Here is a 24,429-nt window from a genome sequence, read left to right as displayed (position 1 = left end):
ATGGTGGCGGAAGTGGGGCAGAAGGCTGACCGCGTGTGCTCCTACGGGATGAAGCTCAGCTGGGACATCAACGATCCGCAGATGCCTCAGGTGCGTGAAACCGGGTGTGTGCGCACACATGGCTCTGTCCATCCAGAAAAGGGCTGGTGGCATTCAAGTTCTTGCCGAGACTGAGGAGAGACCTCCTCCCCACACCCCCACATCCCTAAGAGTCCTCGATTTTTAGAGGGATGCCACAAACGGCAGTTGGGTTTAGTGATGTGTCTTCTTGCACTTGTCTGAAACACACCAATAGTCCCAAGAACTGTAGATTAGGCTGCAAGTTCCCAGTCGTCTGGTGAGAGCAGGACACCTGTCGCTCGCTTTCCTTTATCCAAGGTAGAAATCAGGTGATTCTCTCGTCCATTCTTTGAAATCTATGAGAAGGGTACAGCGAATGTAGATACCACTGCTTCTTATGCAGCAAAACTGTAAGATACTACTGTAAATCACGGTGACCCGAATCTTAACAAATAGCATGACTTGGGTGATTTATCCAGATGCCCGTGGCTTGCCTGGATGGTCATGCTAACCAGACCATAGGCGACAAGAGAGCCTCTGGAATCTGGATTCTGGATCTAACTTCTGATCTTACTTCTCTAACTTCTGGTCTTACTTTTGATCTTACTTCTCCTTTTAGGGTGATTTTGTTTTATTTTGTTTTGTTTTAATGGAACAAAGTAGTTTAGAGCCGAGTCCAGGGAATGAGCTGGACGGTTATGCTTGGTCATACTGGTTTGGGGCAAAAACTGAGGAGTGATTTTGAAGTCCTGGGTGTAGGTAGAAGGCGAGAGGAGTGGCTTCCCAAGTATTTGCAACGGTGGGCTTCCAGCAATGTTGTGGCACAGGGAAAGAGACTATCATGTGCCATATAGATTTTCAGACAGCTAGCAATTCATTAGCAAGGTCATGCATCCTCTCAAAGAGATCAGCACTTTTTTTTTTTTTTGGATGGATATATGTGTAGTAATTTGTTCTACTTGTTTGTTTCAAAGTCTGCTACTTTACCAGTCACCCTGTACCATTTGTGGGAAAGTGGACCATAGCACAGCAAGGACACCTCATTCACACTGACTTCTATCCAGAAAATCTTCATAAGAAAATAATCTTGCATTTTAGAAAAGAGCCACTTCCAAATAATGGAAATATGGGTCTTCCTTCATGCCTTTTCTAGACTTCCTGTGCAAATGTGAACTATTTTCCCTTTGCAAGACTGGTTCTTAAGCAGGGAATGTGTGTAATATCTCAAAAAGGCAGGTGTACTGGGAAACAGAAGTGGAGAAACAGGATCCTAGCCTTGCTCCAGCTGACTGAAGGAGAAAGAGCTAAACTGGCTGCATGACCTTGAGATAGTTCCTGAATTTGCCTTAGTTGCAGGCTAAGATGACCTGTCATCGAGTGGTGGAACTAAATAACAATCTTGAACTAGATAACAATCTTAAACTATCAGCCAGATTTTCTGTCATGTTCAGTGTTTGCATGCTTGTCTGAATGTGTACATGTACGCTTTAGAATAGAAGCAACCCAATCCTTGAATCCTCCATTTTTGTTTTGATTTAAAAATAGGGTCTCAGTGGCTTCATTTTCAGTGTTGCTGCTTTAGTAGCAGGTATGAGACATGGGGGGTGATTCTCTACCCTCATAGGGGGACACTAACGGAATACTCTCTTCTGGAAGATTGTCTAACTAAATCCTTAGATTGAAATGTTCACTTTAAAAACAAAGATATTAGCATTAACATAAACTTGGGAGTTAATAGTACATCATTATATATTTCATTTGTGGCTTACCTTAAGTCAATGTATTAATTTATGGCAATTATAATATTTCTGAGAAAAGATAAATGATTATTTATTAGTAATAACAATGATTTCAACAATATCCCTGTGGGTTTTAGAAACAAAAGTGTCCATTTACCTATTATTGTTAGAATGCATAATACTAACTGATGTATCCAAGTCTGAATTACCCAACTGAGAATGTTCAATCTAATGTCCCTGGGGTGGTGGGAGGGAGAGAAGGTGCAAATGGCTTATGACTGTGATAATATTCTTCTGAGCCTCTACCATAGCAGGAAAGCCAGTGGAACCTGGCTGCCACAGATCTGTTTGAATCCCAGGTATGCCAGTCTAGAAGGTTCTCTCTCTAACTTCCACTTCCTTATCTATGAAATAAGAGTATGCATGCCCATCATGGAAGGTTGTCGTGAGCATCACTGAGACTCCATAATGGGGCTCTGCAGGCCATGCTGTCTCTGTGCCAAAAGCCCAATTCCGCCATAGAGAGAAAACAGCCATAGCCAGTATTTAGACAGATGTGTTTGGCCATGTCCCAATACAACCATATTTATGGGTCTTGAAATTTGAATTTTAGATAATTTCCATTATGTCATGAAATCTAATTCTTTGGATTTTCCCCCAACCATTAAAAAATATAAAAGTCACTCTTAGCTCGTAGACTGTCCTAAAACAAGTGACAGGCTGGATTGGGCCCCGGATTCCTAGTGTGCTGACCCCTGCCCTAGAGAGTACCTGCTAAATATTAAGTGCTTAGTACAGGGCAATTTTATATTAAACTTCTGTACAAGAAAGACATTGCAGTATAGATAATGCATATCATGGGCAAAGACCACCAATGATAGATATTGAAGGAGTGCTCAGTTTTTTAGATATAACTTATTATTTCAGCCAGGTGGCTCTTTGTTGAGAAGAGCGACAATCCACATTGCTTTGGGGAGAGGTCCAGGGCTCAGCGGGTTCCACCCCATACTTGGGTTTACCTTTATAGCTAGGTCCTTCATCACCGTGCCCCTATAAACTGGGAGAGCTAAGTTGGGAGGAGCAAGGGAAGCTGTTCTTGTCTCTCTAATGTTGCTCTGGGTATCACTGCTGATGTAACTGACAGGTTTGGGGTAGAGGCAAGAGCTTTAGAAGAAAAAGCACTGGATCAAAGTGGAGATATTTACAGACTGAATTGCATTTCAGTGATAGAGCATTGCAATCGCTTTTTGCCCTGGCACGTTGATGCTTAATTTGAAAATGTTTTCATTTGTAACTTAACATTTAAACGTACCCAGAAGTGGTCTACCGTGATGGTAAGGAAAACAGTCTCTGGAGTCAAACTGCTAGGGCTCAAATCCTAGAGCCAGTTCTTACTAGCAGTGTGACCTTGGGCAAGTCATTTGACCTCTCTGACCTCCGTGTCCTATTGGATTAACTACAGATTATAATAGTACCTATTTTCTGTGTGAGTTGGGAAGGCTAGATGACCTAGGACACGTACAGCATTTAGAAGATAAGAACTTTATAAACATCAATGAATAGCCAGTTGTCAGAACAGCATGCACAGACGGGATGGGTGATGTTTTGTGATGGCACAGTTTGTGGCTCTTAGGACACTTCTGGAATTAAAAAGAACCAGTTTTTATTCTAATGTGCTTGGGAAAAATGAAAAGCGTGGTGTGCCCGGGTGGGGCTTGATCCACTTGCCCATCCTTCCCTTTTGTGCGCCCTCCCAGGAGCCGGCCCACTTCGACCACTTCTGTGAGTGGCCCGACGGCTACGTGCGCTTCATCTACCGCAGCGATGAGAAGAAGGCTCAGCGCCACCTGAGCGGCTGGGCCATGCGCAACACCAACAACCACAACGGCCACATCCTCAAGAAGTCGTGCCTGGGTGTGGTGGTGTGCGCTCGGGCCTGCGCCCTGCCTGACGGCTCCCGCCTGCAGCTGCGGCCTGCCATCTGTGACAAGGCTCGCCTGAAGCAGCAGAGTGAGCACCCCAGGCCAGGACCGGGGCGGGGGGGGGGTGGCGGGCAGGGGGTAGCTCGTGGCCCCGAGTTCCCTTTTCCCCAGGAATTGTTTTCCCTTTCTTCCTTCAAAAGTACCTGGGGTCCTAGTTGTTATTAATATTTCTCTCTCCCGCTGGCTTGGCAGAGAAAGCATGTCCCAACTGTCATTCCGCTTTGGAGTTGATTCCCTGTCGAGGGCACAGCGGATACCCTGTAACCAACTTCTGGCGGCTTGATGGCAACGCGATATTTTTCCAAGTAGGTGGAGGGGACATCACAGTTTGTGGTGGGTATTTTCATCAAGCCATAGGGTCCAGACCACCTGCTGTGTGCCTTAGGAACTCTGGACTCACCCAAATAGAGCTTCATGGTCAGAACTCGGGGCTGGGGCTCCCAGAGCCTTACTGGGCTCCGAGGAATAAGCTCTGCTTCCATAGACTCTGTAAGGGCGAGAGATGGTAAACCAAATTATAGTTAATATGGGGAAAGGATTGTTAGGTAATCTTTTAAGATTTCTATTAGCCATGCTGTTTTATTAGTTCAATAATTTTTTCTGTCATTTTGGAAAAACAAAAAACAATCTGAGATCTTGGGAAAGATAATTTATTTTTGACAAACGTCACCAGCTTCCTTCAGCAGGATAAATATATGATTTATTAATGCAGGCCAAGGGAGTTCATGATCACCCAAGACCAGAGAGCAAATCAGAGACAGAAGCTAGAAGAAGTGCCATCAAGAGACAAATGGCCTCTTTTTACCAACCCCAGAAAAAGAGAATCCGAGAACCAGAGGTAATGGGGAGCTGACATGACACTGTGGTCTGTGTTCATTTTCATCACAAAATATACTGCGAATTATGTAAACTATGAATGTCATAAATTAATTAGAAAGGTTTTATGTGAAAATTATATCTCCAAAAAAATGGCATTGAATCCACATTTTGGATACAGTTCCTCATTTCTTCTTCTTAAAAAAAAAAAAGCAAACTCTCTCTATAGTCAATGATAGGGTGAGGGTGTGTGCTGACAGCCTGATACAAGGGCAGGTATCCAGTTTTAATAAAGAGAGAAAGAGGGGCATGCCAACAGTGAATTAATTAGCAGTGCATCCTTGAGAGCATCCTTTGCATTATTTACACAGAACAAATAAAACTTCTTGGGGCAACCTGATCCAGTTTGGCTTTTCAACCAAAACATGCCAAGCAGGCAGTGCTAGTCCGGAGATAAGAGAAACTGGTATTTGAGCGCTTTCTATGTGCCAGGCACATAGGAGCTAAGGGTTTCGCACATGAAATGGTCACAAAGACCTTAAGAAGAGGTGGTTGTTACTGTAATGTTTACAATTAGGACTCTGAGGTTCAGAGAGGTTAAGTAACTTGTTCCATTCATGAGGGACAGAGTCAGGATTTGAACCCAGGTCTGTGTCAGGCTCCTTGGCTCCGGTATTATGAACATAGGATGAGGAAACACAGAGCCATCTGCCACTCAGACCCACCCTGCCTGGCTGCCATGAACTCTCATTCGGCAGTGTGGTGTTCATGCCTGAGCAAGCTCAAGTTCTGCAGCCCTTGGACCCTGCGCCCAAAATCACGTACCTGAGCAGTGCAGTGTTCACAACACACAATCAACCCATTGGAAGTCTGTCTGTATTTGGTTGGTTGGCTACTGTTACTAATGAGGGCACCCAGGTGATTTACATTTTTATTTACAAATAAAAATTTATATCTTTTTTTAGGCTGGAGAGAATCAAGACAACAGTGGACATTTCAACAACATGCCTCCCTTGGAAAATCCAGAAGAGTTTGATCTAATTGCTGACACCGGCTTCCCTATCTCAGGGCAGCCTTGCTTTTCCTTCCCAAGCTCCGAGGCTTACAAAGCTACCTGTGACCTAGCCACCTTCCAAGGAGACGTAATGCCACCCTTTCAGAAATACCCAAACCCAAGGATTCTTTTGCCTAGGCCACCTTGCAGCTATGAATTAGCAGGTCCTAGTTACACAAATTCAAACTCACATCCCACCCTTTATACAAATTCCAGCAGCATCCCTAATGACATGGACTGGGTTCATCTGAATGCACTACAATATAACGTCAATTCCTACAGCAGCTTTGAGAGAAGCTTTGATTTCACCAGTAAACAACACGGCTGGAAACCAGCTCTTGGAGCACCTGGCCTTGGGGAGAGGCCAGACCATGGACAATTCCAGGCTGTGGCCACTCACCCTTATTATAACCCAGAGCTTCCCTGCAGGTACCTCACGGCTTCCCCAGCAGGTCCTCCAGCCCTACAGACCGTGATCACCACCACCACCAAAGTGTCCTACCAGGCCTACCAGCCCCCTGCTCTGAAATACTGCGACAGCATACAAGAAGTGAAGAGCCTTTCAGGGTGCAACTATGCTTCTGAAAACATCCCCCTGTCCATCTATCCGGAAGGCTTGGACTTCCCAGCCACGGTAGCCAGGGCAGCCTCACCAGCTGGGTCACTTCCTTTGAAAATTTCAGGCGATTGCCGAGCCATCAGACCCATGCTGGCCTTTCCTCAGGAGTCCACTCCCTCTAGGACAGACGGAGCAGAGACTTGGGACGTGTGTCCATCGAGGTTGGGGTCTGCAATCAGTTATCCAGACGGGGTTAGTCCGTTCGTTTGCTATGACAATGAGGACTTTTGAACAGTCCTGGGCACGACATAATAGCGGCGTCCATGCGTGCAGTGAAATGTGGAATAGAAGCTCTCTCTTGTTTGAGCTGGGGGATTGATCTAGCGGACATATATAATAATAATAATGCTGATCAGTTGAGAAAATTACGGGTTGGAAATGTTTAGATAGTATAGGGAAATTTTTGCACAGCATTTTAAAACCTACTGCACTACAGGGGCGCCTGGGTGGCTCAGTGAGTTAAGCCTCCAACGTGATTTTGGCTCAGGTCAGGATCTCAGGGTTGTAAGATCAAGCCCCATGTCGGCCTCCATGCTTGGTGCAGAGTCTGCTTGAGATTCTCTGTCTCCCTCTCCCTCTGCCCCTCTCCCTGCTCCCTCTCTCAAATAAATAAATAAATAAATACCATCTTCAAGGAAAAAAAAACCTACCGCACTACATAGGATTAGGTCTGAAATGTGACTCTCCCAAATGAACAAATAAGCAAGTTGGATACCATGATGAGTAATAAGCTAAATTCACTGGAGTAGAAGCCAAGAATTCTGGTTCTCATTCTAAGCCCTTTCCCATTTGACCATAGGGAATTTTACAAATCCTTATCTGGCCTTTAGAGGTTGTCGCAATAGTTTCAGGAAGAAGTCTTTACAATCTTATCTCCTGAGTCATTTCTTAAAATTTTTATTTAGCATTTACCATCTATTACAAGAGCTTCAGGAAATAAATTTGACCATTTTATCCCCAAGTATATAACCAACTTTTAAAAAAAAATTTACAATATTGCAATGATAATGTGCAATTGTTTTTAAGAGAATTTTGTTTTCCAGTGTCAGCTGAATACCTTTTCTTAACATCAATGAACGTTTTCATAACAGAAACAGCGTAACAATGATGTGTATTTAAGATTATTATTGTGCTAAAATATGTTTTTTCTGATTAAGTTTCAGAATTAGAATTGAGATGTTTTATTCAAACACAGGTTTACTGTTTGTTACTCCTTATAAATGTAATTGATAATATTTGGGTGAATGTAATAAAGAAGTTTTAAGGTAATGTTGCTGATGCTTGAGTTATTTCAAAAAGGAGATAGGAAATAATTGTGTTCCTATTATGACCTGCAAAACTGTTGCTATAATATACAAAATCATATTAGTTCATTTAACAGTTTTATAGTTTATTTCATTTTATTTTTTGTACCTTTTGACCCCCTTCACCCACTCACCCATTCTGCTCACTCCCCTCCCCTCCCCTCTGGCAACCACCAATCTGTTCTCTGTATCTATGAACTCCCGTTTTTTGTTATTTTAGATTCCACATGTAAGTGAGACCATATGGCATTTGTCTTTCCCTGTCTTATTTTACTTAGCATAATGCCCCCAAGATCCATCCATGGTGTCACAAATAGCAAGACTTCACTCCATGGTATCTATACGCCACATTTTCTTTATCCATTCATCCCTAGGGAGACAACTACTTAGGTTGTTTCTGGGACTTGGCTACTGTAAATGATGCTACAGTGAACATGGGGGTGCATACAGCTTTTCAAATTAGTGTTTTCATTTTCTTAGGATAGATACCCAGCAAAGGAATTGCTGGATCACATGGTAGATCTATTTTTAATTTTTTGAGGAAACTTCATGCTGTTTTCCACGGTAATTGTACCAATTGGCACTCTCCCCAACAGTGCACAAGGGTTCCCCTTTTATCTACATCCGCGCCAGCACTTATTTCTTGTCTTCTTAATAATAGTCATTCTAAAGGTGTGAGGTGATATCTCATTGTGGTTCTGATTTCTATTTCCCTGATGATGGGTGATTCTGAGCATCTTTTCACTTACCTATTGGGTCATCTGTGTGTCTTCTTTAGAAATGTCCATTCAGATCCTCTGCCCATTTTTTAATTGGATTTTTTTTTTTTTTGCTATTGACCTGTATGAGTTTTTTAAATATATTTTGGATATTAACCCCTTATTAGATAAATGATTCGTAAATATTCTCTCCCATTCAGTAAGTTGCCTTTTCCTTGTGTTGATGATTTCCCTCGCTGTGCAAAAACCTTTAAGTTTGATTGTCATTTCACTTGTTTATTTTTGTTTTTGGTGTCAAATCCAAGAAATCATCACCAAGACCAATGTCAAGGAGTTTATTGCCTCTGGTTTTTTTTTTTCTAGGAATTTTATAGTTTCAGTCTTATATTTAAGTTCTGAATCCACTTGAGTTAATTTTTGTGTATGGTGTAAGACAGTGGTCCAGTTTCATTCTTTGGATCTAGCTGTCCCAGTGCAATTTATTGAAGAGACTGTCCTTTCCCCATTGTATATTCTTGGCTCCTTTGTTATAAGTTAATTGCCCATATATGTATGGATTTATTCCTGGGCTCTCTGTTCTGTTCCATTGATTTATGTGTCTGTTTTTATGCCACTACCATACTGTTTGTTTACTATAGCTTTGAAATATAGTTTGAAATCAGAGCGAATAATGCCTTCAGCTTTGTTCTTTTTCAAGACTACTTTGGTTTTTGAGGTCTCTTGCGGTTCCACACAAATTTTAGAGTTGTTTTTTCTATTTCTGTGGAAAATGCCATTGGAATGTTGGTAGGAATTTTGCACTGAATCTGTAGATTGCTTTGAGTAATATGGATATTTTAACAATATGAATTCTTCTGATTCACGAGCTTGGAATATCCACTTATTTGTGTCTTCTTCAATTTCTTTCATTAATGCCTTATAGTTTTCAGTGTGCAGGTCAGGTCTTTCACTTTCTCAGTTAAATTTATTTCTAGGTATTTCAGTCGTTTATTTTAGAAAGAATTATTTGCTATACTGATAACAAAAAGCCTATTCAAAACATTCAGAATGCATGCACACACACACACACACATACACACACACACACACATTTTGCACAGCTCATGGTATTTACTAAAATCATTCAGTTTTCAAATTAATACAAAGTACATAAATTTCTTTTGAGAATGGAAAGGAATGAAATGGAATTTGCATAGAATACTCAATTTGCATAACTAAATGACAGCAAGTCAGATAGATGCCATTTTAAATTATTGAGTGTTATATATTTTTTACCTGATTCATAAAGCCCTAATACCCTGATGTAATAAATACATGGAGTTCTGGCCTCCAGATTAAATAAATATGAGTACACTCCTATGATTCCCTAGCCAACTCTTTCTCTGAGGAAAGGATGCCTAGCACACTCACAGACTACTTTTTTCTTTCGACTTCTATTGCCTGAACTCACAGCTTATAATAATGTCTAACATTTATATGGCACTTGCAGGGACCAGACACTGTTCCAAGCTTTAAACATATGCTAATGTGTTTAATCCTCACATTAGTTCTCTGAGCTACCTGAGAGACATGCAGTGACTTACACAGTAAGTAGCAGCTGGGATTTGAATTCAGGTCACCTCCAGAATCTATGCTCTGAACCACCACATGACGTTAGCTTTGACTGGAGTCATCTATCAGTGAAATTCCATTTGTACTTAGCACATGTGTACTTGGCATCGAGCAGGGAGTCCTAAGTACATATGTCCCAACACAGGACCTGAGGCATTCCATGTAGGACAGGCAGAAAGGGGCAGGGCAGGGGTGGAAGTGAACACACTCGGGGTGGAGGCCCTGAGGCAGACATTTCCCAAAGTGTGGTACAAGGGTGCCCTGGTTCTGGGGCAATTCTAAATAGTCTGCAGATATTTTATGTGAATAGTCATGGATTAATCTTAATGTATAATAGGGAAAAATACAAGGAACACTTCAAATCTATGATTTCAAAATATTTTTTCCTAGCCAAAGCAAGATAGTATGGGGATGTTTGCTTGTTTGTTTGTTTGTTTGAAGGCAAGGCAACTTACAAAGAGATATTACACAACCAATAGTGCAGATATTACAAGGAAATGCCAAAGAGTGATTAAAACGGATCACAATAAGGGAGAACTACTGACTAGTGAGACACATTTTCCTGGAGCAAGGGGACAGTGCGTGGCTCAGGTAGAAAGGGTCAGTGGTGATGACAATGAGATTGTAGAAAGCGGGAGCCAATGAGGAAAACAAACACATACGTGACTTTTGACATCTGGAAGTTTAACCACAGTGCTGAAGAGTCTAGACAGTGGGCAGTACTCAGGAGCCAGGATGTGGGAGTTGATCCCAGGAGAGGTGGGTAAAGAAACATACCTCAATTGTCAGCCAGGGTCCCCCAGCCATGCCATCCTCCAAGGAGCCAAGATAGAAAGCAGGGTGGCTGTATAGCACAGATCAGTTCTTGTGAACTGGGCCATCTGAGGAAGGCACAAAAAGGTTTAGACTCGGGCGCCTGGGTGGCTCAGTTGGTTAAGCGACTGCCTTCGGCTCAGGTCATGATCCTGGAGTCCCGGGATCGAGTCCCGCATCGGGCTCCCCGCTCAGCGGGGGGTCTGCTTCTCCCTCTGACCCTCCCCCCTCTCATGTGCTCTCGCTTTCTCACTGTCTCAAATAAACAAATAAAATCTTTACAAAAAAAAAAAAAGGTTTAGACTCTGGATCATATTTACTGCTTAGAAAAACCAACTGGTTAGGGAGCAACTAGTTTTGTGGAAAATGCATGGAAGTAGGAAACTTACAAAGGCCTAGCTGCCATATTGTTATTAATATGAAATATTAATTATGAATGCTAGTTATTAATAACTCTTTGCTTACAAATTTATTATCAGTTTTTAAATATGGGGAGTATAAGTTAGAGCAGCCAAAGTTTCTGACATACTTTGCTCTGCTCAGCTGATGAACCAGGAAGGGCCCAAGCCTGCAGCTAGACCCAGGCCAACATTAGCTGTTGAGCACAGAGGGAGATAAAGCAAAGGAGGTGAGGCCAGGTTGGTAGCTGACAGCTTTGATCAAGGCAGAGGATAGCAATTAGACTTACCAGCGCCAAGGGACACTAAACAGAAACATGAGTTATTCACTTGCTAATCATTCATTCCTCTTCATGAATAGTGCATAGTCTGGAAGTGGACTTACCTGGAAGAATCTTAGATACTGAATCCAACCTCTGACAGTTTCAATGGAACATTTGTCAGAAAAGCTAATGGGCTTTTTCCATAATTAAAAATCTTATAAAACTCTATTAACTAATCTGTGAGACGTTGCATTAAGAACAGCATAGCAAAGAGAATTCACAACTGACAAAATGATTTGAAAAACAGTTTCTCCCCGCATCCATCCTTCTTTGGTCCACAACTTTGCTCTGTGATATGCAGCGTGGCTACACGTTAGAATCTCCTGGGCAGCTGTAACAGTCCTAGCGTGCAGGATGCACCTCAGACCAATTAAATCTATGGGGATGAAACCCAGCCAGCATATTTTAAAGCTTCCCAGATAATTCCAAAACGCAGTCCTTGTCTATAATTTGCCAGAAAAGTACTGGAAACCTCTTTAGTGTCTCACTAGGAAGCTGAAAGCAATATGGTCCTGTGGCGACTTGAAAGACACTATTCTCAGTGTAATTAATCTTTATTACCTCTGACTTTTCCCTGGATGCCATTGTTGTGTTCATTGAATGAAAATGGGAAGATGTTGGCAGGAGCCAAGTCATCCACTTGTTGCCATTTAAAATACAAATTAAAAACTGGATTTTGAAAACAATAAAATAAGATATAATACCCTGCGTATAAGTCAAAGCATGAGCTCATTCATTCATTCATTCATTCATCATTCAACAAATATTTATCGAGCTCTACTAGCATCAGTGATGTGCTACTATTAGATAGATACAGGGAGTTACATAGAAGCCTCTGCCCTCTTGGAGCTCATAGACTTGTGCGCTACATAGACATTAAAGAGACAAGCACACAACGTAAAGGAGAAAACAGTCTCTATGCTGATGTGGAAAATAAGGAAATGGAAGCGAACCCAATGAGATAAGTGGTTAGGGGAGAGCTCCCTGAAGTACTGAGTTAAGAGCCAAAGAGTAAGAAAAGGCTGTCCAGGTAAATAGCTGGGGAAGACACTGCAGGTGAGAAATAGCAAGTGAAAAAGGCCCTGGGGCAGCAGAACATATGTTGTCCCAGAAGGTCTAGTGCAAAGAGACAAGAAGAAACTCAGAATAAGGGTTGGAAGGGAAGCAGGGTCTAGATTCTTGAAGTCCAAAACAAGGAATTGACATTTTATTCCAAAAGCAATGGCAAAACATGCAAGAATTGTAAGCAGAAAAGTGACGTGATCTAACTCACGTTTTGAGAGGATTATATTGAAACTATGCAGATAGTGGACTTAAGGGGGGGTTCAAGAGGCAGGGAGACTATTGTGAGTCATCCAGGCAGGACATAATGGTAGTTTGGATTGGGTGGTAGCAGTGGAGATGAAGGGAAGTGGACAGATTCAAAATGCAAGTTGGAGGTAGACTCAATAGAAGTTACAGTTTGGATGTGAGATAGTAAGGAAAAGGAAAAAATCAAGAACTCTCATTTTCTAGGTTCAACAAACCGAGTGCCATTGGTGCCATTGTCTGAATAGCGGCAGCTGAGGAAAGAACAGTTATGATCAGTCAGTGCTTGTGAGTCATCTGAGTTATCAAATGAATATAACCCTGCAGCTCTGTGGGGAGATCTGAGCTACAGATAAAACCCAGGAACTTGCAAGTCTAAAGCTGTTTTTTAATAGCTCACCTTGTAAGATAGCCTGGAGTTGTGCTGTCCAATACGGTAGCCACTGGCTTTATGTGGCAATATAAATTAATTAAATAAAATTAAAAATTCAGTTCCTGAGTCATACTAACCGATTTCCTCAGCAGCCATGTTTAGCTAGTGGCTGCTGTGTGGTTAAGTGCATATATGGGATATTTCCATCCTCACAGAACTTTCTATTGGACAGTGTTGGTATAGAAGGAGAAGAAAGGGGAATCTGGTATGGGCCATAAGGAATTCCCAATTTGTAGTTAGAGTAAGAGGATCTGACAGAGGAATGAGAATTAGTGGTCAGATAGGGAGAAAACCAGGACAGAGAAGGGGGTCACAGGAGCCAAAGATGAGGAGAGGAAAGTGTTCACTGGATCTGACCATATGCAAATCATTGGTGACCATGACAAAAGCCCTTTCCGGGGTGGGATGGGGCTCAATGAGGTGGATTGGAATGGGCTGCAAGCCAATGAGATGCAAGGAGCCAGACACCTCTACTCCATGGATCACATAAAGTTGATTTCACAGTATAAATAAAAGCCAATGTGTTTTATTAAAAGCTATGTTGAGGGGCACCTGGGTGGCTCAGTCAGTTAAGTATCCAACTCTTGGTTTTGGCTCAGGTCATGATCTCAGGGTCGTGAGATCGGGGCCCATGTCAGGTTTCTCAGTCAGCGTGGAGTCTGCTTGTCGCTATCTCTCTGCTCCTCTCTCTCCCTCTCAAATAAATAAAAAAATAAATTTTTTTCTAAAAAAAAGAAGAAAAGAAATAAGTAAAAGCTCTGTTGATAGCTTCAAATTTCTTCGAGAAAAATTTGCCTTGGTGATAGGGTTGCCAGAGTTAAGAAATAATATAAAAGATTCCCTGTTAAATTGGAAATAAGATAAATAACAAGTACATTTTGAATAAAAGTATATTCCAAATATTGCATGGACCTACAGGAAATATTCACTATTTGTCTAAAATTCAAATTTAACTGGTTATCCTTTATCTGGCACTCCTACTTGGTGGGGATATTATAATTTCATTGTTGTTCAAAATACGGTAAATGAGATTTGATGAACTAAGAAATTAAAAATGTCTTTACAGGGGCACCTGGGTGGCTCAGTCAGTTAAACGTCTGCCTTTAGCTCAGGTCATGATCCTGGGGTCCTGGAATCAAGCCCTACATCAGGCTTCCTGCTCAGCAGAGAGCCTGCCTCTCCCTCTTCCTTCTGCCTGCCATTCATTTCCTCTTGCTTGAGTTCTTTCCTTCTGTCTCTCTCTCTCTCTCTCTCTCAAATAAATAAATAAAATATTTTAAAACATAAAAATAAAATAAAAATGTCTTTACATAAAATGATTTCGTTGTTGAACTTCTATAAGGAAAAAATATGTATTTTAACTTAGTCTACTTAATGGGAGAGGATGTATTTTTATTATCTTTTTTAAAAGAATTTATTTATTTGAGAGACAGAGATAGTGAGAAAGAGCATGAGTCAGTGGTGGGGGGGGGAAGGGAGAAGCAGGCTCCCTGGGAGCCCATCGTGGGGCTCCATCCCAGAACCCCGGGATCATGACCTGAGCCAAATGCAGCTACCTAACCAACTGAGCCACCCAGGTGCCCCATACTTTTATTATCTTTTAAAGTATAAATATCATAAATAAACTTACTAAACACTTCAAAAACCAAAAATCACCCTTTAACATTTCTATTTACAAACTACACAGAACAGACAACCAGTGTTCCTACCACTAACTTCTTCTGCTGATAGTCACCCTATTTATTCATATTTCCATACCACTTGGTTAAAGCAAAAAAATAGTCTTCTTATCCTACATCAGTAATGGATTTTCCATTAATCAGCCCATTAGAGCTGGATCTTCTGATCCTCTCTCAGACAGCTGAGCTACCCATATAACTTTGCGTTTTACGATTGGTCTGATAAGTCTTTTTTTTTTTTTTAAAGATTTTATTTATTTATTCATGAGAGACAGAGAAAGAGAGAGAGAGGTAGAGGGAGAAGCAGGCTCCCAAGGAGCAGGGAGCCTGATGTGGGACTCGATCGTAGGACCCTGGGATCGTGACCTGAGCTGAAGGCAGACGCCCAACCATCTGAGCCACCCAGGCGCCCACTGATAAGTCTTTTGAAACATGAGGCATTCTGGGGCCCATGGAGTGAGAGAAGAGGTTGAAGAAGCCCCTTTCTGACTGTAGCCACCTGTGACTCTCCTGACTGATGCACCAGAAGGGCACTACTGAGTAAAAATGCCACCTGGCTGCCTGTGGAGACCTTTGCATGTGGTAAATAAACATTCTCTTTCGTAATGCTTCTTAAGGGTGAGGTTTTAAAAACCCCAATTGAAAAAGCCTTGTGTCCCCAGATGGCCTATTTAATAAACTATATTACTGATCCAGGTTTCCATAAGCCACCTGAATTCCTTCTCTTAACCACCCTAAGCACTATGCTTTTAAAGATCTTTTTTGGCGATTGCCAAGATGGAGCAATAAAACCCCTTAATTCAAGGGCACCCAGAATTACAACACCATAAAGGGATGTACAGAGGTCATCTACGGAGGTCTCTGTCTTCAGGCTTGAGTGCTGGCCCTGCGGGCTTCTGAACAGAGACCCATCATCCAGTTCTGCTTTGGGTGTCACTATCCTTGTTGCAAGAATATCACAATCATCATGGAACTCTAACACAGCCTTTTAAAATAAAGGTACAACCTTACGTTTTGATTTTGTGATTTAAAAAAAAAAAAATGAAGTTCATCTCAGACAACATATCTGCCAAAATGACTGAAAAAAATTGTGACATATTCAACAGAATATATTCTTTCACCAGCTATATGCTAAGTGCTCAGTATAGGAATTATACAAAGAAGCACAAAATGTGGTCTCTGCCTTCAAGAAATTTCTAGTAAGCAAGAGAAGTAAGACATGCCAAATCTCATGTTACATAGCAGTGAAGGCTCTCCACGATCACATGCATTTATAATATTTTAGAAATTTAAACATATAATGATGTCTCTAAGAATTTTCCCTTGCTAATTTTAGAGTGGACACCCACTGGGCACCCACCCCTGGTTGAAGCTGAGACACTTGAGAGCTTGTACTGTAAAAAGGAGAAGAGAAAGGAGACCACTAAAAGGCTGCCCACAGTCTGAAAGTAGAGGAGAGCCTTTCAACCATGCTGTTGGATTTGGTTAAGGGGATCTTAGCCTGCTGCCCGTGTGCCAGGGTCTTATACAGCTTCAGGAGACAGCTCTCCTCCACTTCCAGGTGGACAAGATGAGCCTGGAGCATTTCGTGGTGGTAGAAAGTAAGTGCTAAACTAACAAACCAACCAAGAACAACAAAACTCCCCAACAATGGGATCATGTCAAAAGGACACAAAAGTCAACTGAAAGAGGTCCCAATGGCCAAAGCTGGAACAATTTTTTAAAAAATAGTCTTGTATTATAATGCAAAATATTTTTACAAATCTATGAGTCCATCCTGATGTAAATATGATCGAATAAAGAAATAAACTAACAAATGGGAGAAGAGACAAATGCCCAGAATAATTCCAAATAATTTATATGGATACTCCACCCTCAAGAAGATGGAGCATAACTCCCCATTCTTTACCTGTGGGCCGTGCACTGTGATTTCCTTCCAAATAATACTACACAGAAAGGGAAAAAGAGTAACTTTATAGTGGAAAAGTCTGACAAGCTCTCCCTCAGCCAGGTAAGCCAGGCTAAAATCAACAATGAGCAGTCATGATGACAGTATGTGCCCTTGATGTGATGTGATGAAAATGTCACTTCACCTCTGCGCTTTTCCTCCCCTCCAAAATCAGAATCCCAGTCTAATCATGAGAAAAACAACAGATGAGGGGCATTGTACAAAATACCTGGCCAGTCTTCCTAAAAACTGTCAAGGTCACCAAAACAAGGACAGTTTGAGAAGCTCACCATCTGGAAGAGTCTAAAGAGAAATGGCAAGTAAACATAATATGGTAATCTGGATGGCATCCTGGAAAAAAAACAAAAAACAAAAAACAGGACACTGGGTAAATATTAAGGAAGTCTGAATAAAGTATGAACTTTAGTTAACAATAATGTATCAATTAATTATAACAAATGTACCACACTAATGTAAGATGGTAATAATATGGGAAACTGAGGACGCCTGGGTGGCTCAGTCGTTAAGCGTCTGCCCTCGGTTCAGGTCATGATCCCGGGTCCTGGGATCGAGCCCCGCGTCGGGCTCCCTGCTCTGCCGGGAGCCTGCTTCTCCTGCTCCCTCTGCTCCTCGCCCACCCCACTCGTCATGCTCTCTCTCTCAAATAAATAAATAAAATCTTTAAAATAAAAATAGGGGAAGCTGGGTGCTGGCATATGTGAACTCTATACTATTTTCTCAGTAATTTTGTAACTCTAAAGCTGTTCTAAAAACTAAGGTTTATATAAAGTAAAAAATAAACATTCCTCCTTCCTGGATCCCAACTTTGATAGCAGAATCTCATGCACAAAGGAATGATGGAGCAGAGCCTTTCACTAGAAGGGCAAAAATGTCCTTTTCTATGTGCCTAAAACCTTATTATTTCCCACTTCAGTGTCTATTTGAAGGCATTTTCCCATCTAGGATTTTGATCAGACTAGGGCACTGGACCAAATTTAGCAAGATGAAATTCAATGTAGTACAAGTCTTACCCTGCTATTTGGGTGGGGGGTCCAACAAACAGACGAATGCAGGTTGGAATTGGTGGGTCATCAGCAGCCCCTGTGGAAAGAACTCGGGTTTAGCAGGCACTGTGATTCAACGGTGTAACAAGGCTACTCGCCGACAGCAGCTTGTGAAGCAGACAGGAGCATGGCTGGACAAGATGTGGCCACAGTTACAATGAGCCACTATTGTCCCGATCATCCTCCTTGGGGGGACGTTCCTCTCTCTTGTCACCTCCAGGCCCAGTTGCATGTCGGTCATGCCCCAGATATGCCCATTTTGTGTGGGGGTGCTCCAGACAACCAAAATGTCATTCCCAGGCTGACAGCCTTTGTTATTGAAAAAGCCAGAGCAACCTTAGAGGACATGAATAGAATTACGCACTCAAGATAACAGCTAACATTTCTTAAGTGATTATTCTATGCCAGGCACTATGCTAAATACTTTTCACATATGACCCAATTTTATCCTCTGTCAAAAGGTATGACCACTCATCATGGAATGTGCTTGAGATTTTTCTCTTCCTCTCCCCAACTCTCCTGCTTGTGCTCTCTTCTTCTGTCTCTCTCTCTCTCTCTCTCAAATAAATAAATTAAAAAAAAAAAAGACATGACCACTGTTCAATGCCTGAAACAAAAAGCTGAAATTACTGCTGAACAAGGGATAGCTGTGCTTACAAACCACACAGTCTCTGAGCAAGGCTGTGAGCTGCACTTGTATAGGGTTTGGGCAAACGTCAAGTACAGAGACAGCGCATGTTCAGAAGCAGAGGTCTTAGGAATGGGTTGTTATTTAGCTCTGGAGACAGAGTAATTCAAGTAAGACAGTTGTTGGTTGGCTGACCTTCAGAAGTATGGTCAGTGCTGTGAGGCTGTTGCTAGTTGGCTGTTTTTGAGAACTGTGATCTGTCACTGATTGGTTTACTGGTTATTGTAGCAAGTTGTCATTGATCAATTAGGATTACCTGTTGCCAAAGCCACAGAATGACTGGTACTTTCCTTAAAGTGGAGTTATCTTTTTTATTCTCACACCACAGAATCCCATGATTCAGTTCCATTATCATCCTCTTCCAGAGATTTAAGAAACTGAGACTAAAAGAAGTAACTTGTTTCAGTCACAGAATTATAAGATGGAGGCTTAAATCCAGCTCTCTCAATTGCCAAGGCTCTGTTCTTTTTTTTTTTAAAAGATTTTATTTATTTATTTGACAGAGAGAGACACAGTGAGAGAGGGAACACAAGCAGGGGGAGTGGGAGAGGGAGAAGCAGGCTTCCCGCTGAGCAGGGAGGCCAATGTGGGGCTCGATCCCAGGACCCTGGGATCATGACCCGAGCCGAAGGCAGACACTTAACGACTGAGCCACCCAGGGGCCCCAAGGCTCTGTTCTTAAGCAGTGAGTTATATACACTTACTGATACCAGAGATAGGACAAGGTGGAAAAGATACTGCTCTACCTGGCACTCATCATACCTTGAGTATATTAGGTGAGGTAATAGTAACCTGGATCATATTCAGAAAATAATGAGGAAGGATGGGAAAATGAAAATAGTTTGTTGTTTGGTGTATTAGGGTTCTTCAGAGAGACAGAACCAATAGATAAATTTCTAGAAATATATAAGAGAGAATGAGAGAGAGAGAGAGAGAGAATGAAAGAGAGATTTTAGGGAATTGGCCAACATGATTGCAGGGCTTGGCAAATCAGAAATCTGTCAAGCAGGCCCACAGGCTGGAAATTCTGGCAAGAGTTGATGTTGGAATCATCTTGAGTCCAAATTCCACAGGGCAGCAGGCTGAAAACTCAGGCAGGGTTTCTATGCTACAATTTTGAGGCAGACTTGGATCTTTGGGCAACTTTAGTCTTTCCTCTTAAGGCCTTCACCTGACTGGTTGAGGCTCCTTCACCTGATAGAGGGTAACATGCTTTACTCGAAGTCTACTGATTTAATGTTAATCACATCTATGAATACCTTCACCGAAACATCTAGAATAATTTTTGACCGAACAACTAGGGACCATAGCCTAGCCAAGTTACTCATAAAATTAACCGTCACACTTGATAAAGGTGGATTCAAGGGACCAGGGATATTTAGCTAGAAGAAAAGACTTAGATAGGACATGGTAAAGTCTAGAAATATTTAGATGTAATCTCACACAGAGATGGAATTAAGTACTATAGTGCGGAGCTTAGGGGCATGGTCTTCACAAAAAACTGCAAATAGTGAGCATAAGAAAGGATGCTGCCCATGCCTGCACAGCGGTATAGTGGGGGCTGGTGTTTGGGCCCAGCACTTTTGTGCACTGTGAACACGGGGCAGGCAGCTCCTTTTGTGGGAAGACTGGAGGGCTGCAGCCCCTTTCCCTCAGGGTATCTCAAATCTCTCCTTCTTGCTTATGGACAAATGTCCTAAATTACTTGGAAGACTTGTATGGCAACATAGGAAATATGTGCTTTACAATCTGAAATAAGTAAGAGTGAAGGTGGGACAGAAAACAGGATGTCTTCTAGAAGTTTCCTCAGAAGCAACCCATTGAAGGTAAAGAGGAAAAGACTGGAGAAAAATGCACCGGATTAAGCAAAAGTATTTTGTTATCATAGAGCCTTTTCCACGGGCCTTGGAATCCACGAATCAAGCCAAGCCCTCTGAAACTGAGCACATCCTTAGAAGGAAGATAGGAGGTGAGACTCCAGCATTTCAAATATCGATTCCCATCACACATCCCCTGTTTTGTATCCCTTCGTGACGTGTTTAGTACAAGAGCTCAGCTCCAATTTACAAACTGCCTATCCATAAAACATAGCTTAAAACACTTACACTTTGGAGTTTGGATATGTTTTGACAAAACTTAATTAGCATAACATAAGATTAGATAAGATTATGCATTGTAAAAACTAAAACATTTTATATGGAGAAGAAAAGAGGACTAATAATATGCAAAGGTAATACAAAAGACCTTGTCTACTCATCAAAATGGTAAGTTTACTGTAGTTATCTGTAATTCTTACTCTGCTACTAGCAATCTGGTAGCCAATGACATTCTTCTACACTCTGCACTGCTGGTGGAAAATACTGGAGATACATCTGTGATTGTCAGCTACGGCCAGGAGACCCTGGAGGTTCAGTTCTCTGGTGAGAAAGTTGCCTTGAGTTTGTGAAATGAGCCATTTGCTGAGTTTGAAGGGAGTAGCAAGTGGTGACAGAATACCAAAAGCTATCGGTGACCTGTATCAGTTGTGCAAATGCCAGGAAAATAATTTCAAGGTGATTTCTCAGGTATTTGTAATAGATTATAAATCAAAAATGGCTGCTGGCTGATAACATCATGCACTTCACCTTGAACGTGTAGGGTATTCTTTGGACTGTAGGTATGGAAGCTCTCAAAAGACATAAACATGTCTTTTTTAATCCAGCAAAGAATGGAAAAATCTAATTTGAACTTCTATAACTACCTCTTCTTCTTTAAACTGTTCTCCAAGGGAAATTCTCAAGTAAGAAACCAATTCTAAAATGTAAAAATAGAGTAAGGGATGAAATCTCCATTCTTTTACTGGACATTTGCAATGGTAGGTGACCCTGCTACACTGCAGGATTCAATGGACAGCAAGGGATATTTGTGAAGTAGGAATACTTTCTAAAAGTTGCATTCACAGCTTTTTGGGTCCCTAAATAATTCTGGCATCGTAACCTGTTAGAGTCTACTCTCCACTCCCACTCAATTGGCTGTGGAATCACAGATTCTTCATGCCAGGTTATGCAGACGCTCCCAGGAAGAGGTCTGTGAAAGTCAGGGTTCTCCAGAGAAACCAAGAGGATGTGGATATAGGTATATATGTGTGTATATATGAATGCAGGTACTACATACACATACACATACACACACACATTTACTTTAAGGAATTGCCTTGTGTGATGTGGGGGCTGGCAAGTCTGAAATCTGTAGAGTAGGCTGGCAGGCTGGAAACTCAGCAGGATTTGATTCTACCTCAGTAGTCTTGAGGTAGAACTCCTTCTCAGAGAAACCTGTTTTTCCTCTTAAGGTGTTCAACTGATTAGATGAGACCCACTCACTTTTGGAGGGTAATCTCCTTCAAGGTTAACTGATTGTGAATGTTAATCACATTGACAAACTACCTTCACAGCACATCCAGGTTAGTGTTTGACTAAACAACTGGGCATCAGAGCCTAGTCCAGTGGACACATACTTCAAATGTGACCCCATCACAGGGTCATTGGCTGAGGGCGCTCCAACGTCCACTCTTGTCCCAACTGCCTGGAATACCCTTCCCTGAGATACTCACACGGCTGGTTCTTCTGGTCATTTCATTCTCAGCTCAAATGTTGTCTTCACAGGAGTTTCCATGACCATCTATTCTTATCCAGCTCCCTTTCCACCTCCCTTCTTTCTATCCCCACGCCCTGTTTCATTTTCTTCATGGAAATTTTATTTTCTTCGTGGAGTTGTGTTTTTTTTTTTTTTTTTATTGTTTCTCTGTCCCACCAGAATGTAAGGTCTATTACAGCAGGTCCATGACTATCTCATTCATCATTTGCTCATGTCCAGAACAGTCCTGGCATAGAACAGGTACTCACGCAGTCAGTGTCTGTACAATTAATCAATAGAGCCAACGAGGCATGTAACTCATTCTATTGTTAAATAGCTAATTTACAAGAAACTTATGAAAATGTTGTTACTTACGCTGACCTGAAATTGCCTCTAGATGAAAAGTCATCCCTTAGTCCTAGATTTATCTTTTGGACCACCCAAAATTATTCTGTTTCTCATTCTATATCTTTAAGCATTTGGATACAGTATTTTTGGCTCCTATTAATTGTTTCCTCTCCAGGCTAAATGGCTTCAATACCTCCTATATTATGGTTTTCAGAGTCTCCCCTGATTTGTTTGTATCCAAATGAAAGACTGCTCTCTTAAGGCAAGCCTGCCAGAGTGGGACATAATATTCTGGGCATGTTGTGAGCAGCACAAGTAGTAAGATTGCTACTTCCAAGACCCGAGCATTGTAACTCTATTAATTTGACCTAATGGATCATTATAATTTGTAGGAGTCATATCACACTCCTAAATACACAGAAACATGCTTCTTGATGGTGGCTAGAAATTTACTGAACACCTGTCTGTGCTGAGCACAGTACATTGTGGGATTTTAAAATATATGTATCTGTCTCAAGAAGTTTATAATCCAAGAAGAAGAAAAAACTACTACACATAATCAGAATTTTCAGAGCTGGAAGAAAGTTTCAAGGACATCTAGCCTCATCCTCTCTGTTGATGGAAAAGGCAGTGGGGCCCCAGGGTAGCCAGTGATGAAATGATAATAAGCAAGACAGAAGAGAATGTAATTGAGTGATCAATCATGTGGTGTGGACAATAAGAGCAGTAAAAGAAATTCAGAGGGGTAAGAAAATCAGTGGCACTTTGAGTGGCTGGTAAGAACCTCACAGAAGAAGGAAGCCTGGGCCTTGGGGTATGGAGAGAATTTGACAGATGGAGGACAGAGAAAGCTTTTGGGAAAAGTGAGCCCTGAGAGGCCACCAAACAGGACAGAGCATGGCATGTTCTTGAGACAAACTCACAAGAACAGATGGTATTTATATAAAATACCAATGTGTTACATAACATGTAATTAATTAAATTATAAAAATAGACTTTGTAAATGTAATATTAAGGTTTTACAGAAAGCCTACAGACTAGGGAGAGCCCTTAGCAGACACCAGATAATATGAGCTAAACTCTATGGATAATTCAAATGTAAGTATCAAGAAGAAGCTGTGAACAGTCATAACTAACCACATATCAAAAAATGTGTATATCACTGTGTTATTTATATGATGTTTTTCTTCTAAAGCCCTAAGAGTACTAGAGAGTAGCAACAGTCCAGTGAACATGGTAGAAAAATAACAGTGTTTAGAAAAGAAGAAACTGATTCACAGAAAAGAATTTGGGTTCTCTTAAGTTTTCTTCTGACTTTATTCTCTACAATTGTCGTAGCACAATCTGAAAAAAGGAAAAGAGAAAGAGAGAGGGGAGGAGGAAGGAAGGAGGAAGAGGAAGGAAAAAGGGAAGGAAAGAAGGATTTAAATCCTGTGTTCTAGAGGTGGTTGCACAACATTGTGAATGTATTAAGTGCCACTGAATTGTTCACTTTAAAATGGCTAATTTATATTATGTAAATATCAGCTCAATTTTTAAAAAATCTGTGTTACAAGTTCAGAGGAGGTATTATAATAATATGGAAATAGAGACACCTACAATTTTTTCTCTTATTGGTTTATAAAAATAACGCCTACATTTACTCATTGGATTCAGATGATTCAGTAGCACACTGGTCTCGAATGTGGGGTGGAGCAGTATAGTGCTACGGAAATACCTCTCAATCCAGAATTAAAAAAAACCAAAACCCTGTATATAATTATGGTCTTGAAATTGGCTATGTACCTTAGATTGAGTCATGTAATCACCTTAAATGTACTTTCTGCATTAGTACAATGGAGATAGAACTGTTGTAAGGATCAGCTATGGCAATGCTATGTATATTCATTCAACAAATGCTTGGAGCTCCTA

The 24,429-nt window shown here is 41.3% G+C and overlaps 1 protein-coding gene across 1 annotated transcript; it reads left to right on the top strand.

Moving 5' to 3' along the window:
- Window positions 1-6,501, top strand: GCM2 (GCM transcription factor 2). The gene is made up of 5 exons (XM_028107569.2): window positions 1-90; window positions 3,557-3,809; window positions 3,974-4,086; window positions 4,494-4,619; window positions 5,563-6,501. Exons 1-5 carry the CDS (start codon window positions 1-3, stop codon window positions 6,499-6,501), a joined length of 1,521 nt encoding a protein of 506 aa, XP_027963370.2.
- The last annotated feature ends 17,928 nt before the right edge of the window (window positions 6,502-24,429 follow it).

This window comes from Eumetopias jubatus, unplaced genomic scaffold, assembly GCF_037043125.1.
Source record: "Eumetopias jubatus isolate StellerSeaLion01/CBP00866 unplaced genomic scaffold, mEumJub1_p1.0 scaffold_6, whole genome shotgun sequence".
NCBI lineage: Eukaryota > Metazoa > Chordata > Mammalia > Carnivora > Otariidae > Eumetopias > Eumetopias jubatus.
This window is presented reverse-complemented; position numbering and strand designations above follow the sequence as displayed.

What these genes read in the sequence shown, in the direction of transcription:
- GCM2 (XM_028107569.2), top strand. Translation starts at nt 1, where the DNA reads ATGGTGGCGGAAGTGGGGCAGAAGGCTGACCGCGTGTGCTCCTACGGG. An exon ending in GGCTCGCCTGAAGCAGCAGA is followed by an intron (nt 3,810 to 3,973) that starts GTGAGCACCCCA and finishes CTGGCTTGGCAG; the next exon opens with AGAAAGCATGTCCCAACTGT. An exon ending in GCAACGCGATATTTTTCCAA is followed by an intron (nt 4,087 to 4,493) that starts GTAGGTGGAGGG and finishes TTATTAATGCAG; the next exon opens with GCCAAGGGAGTTCATGATCA.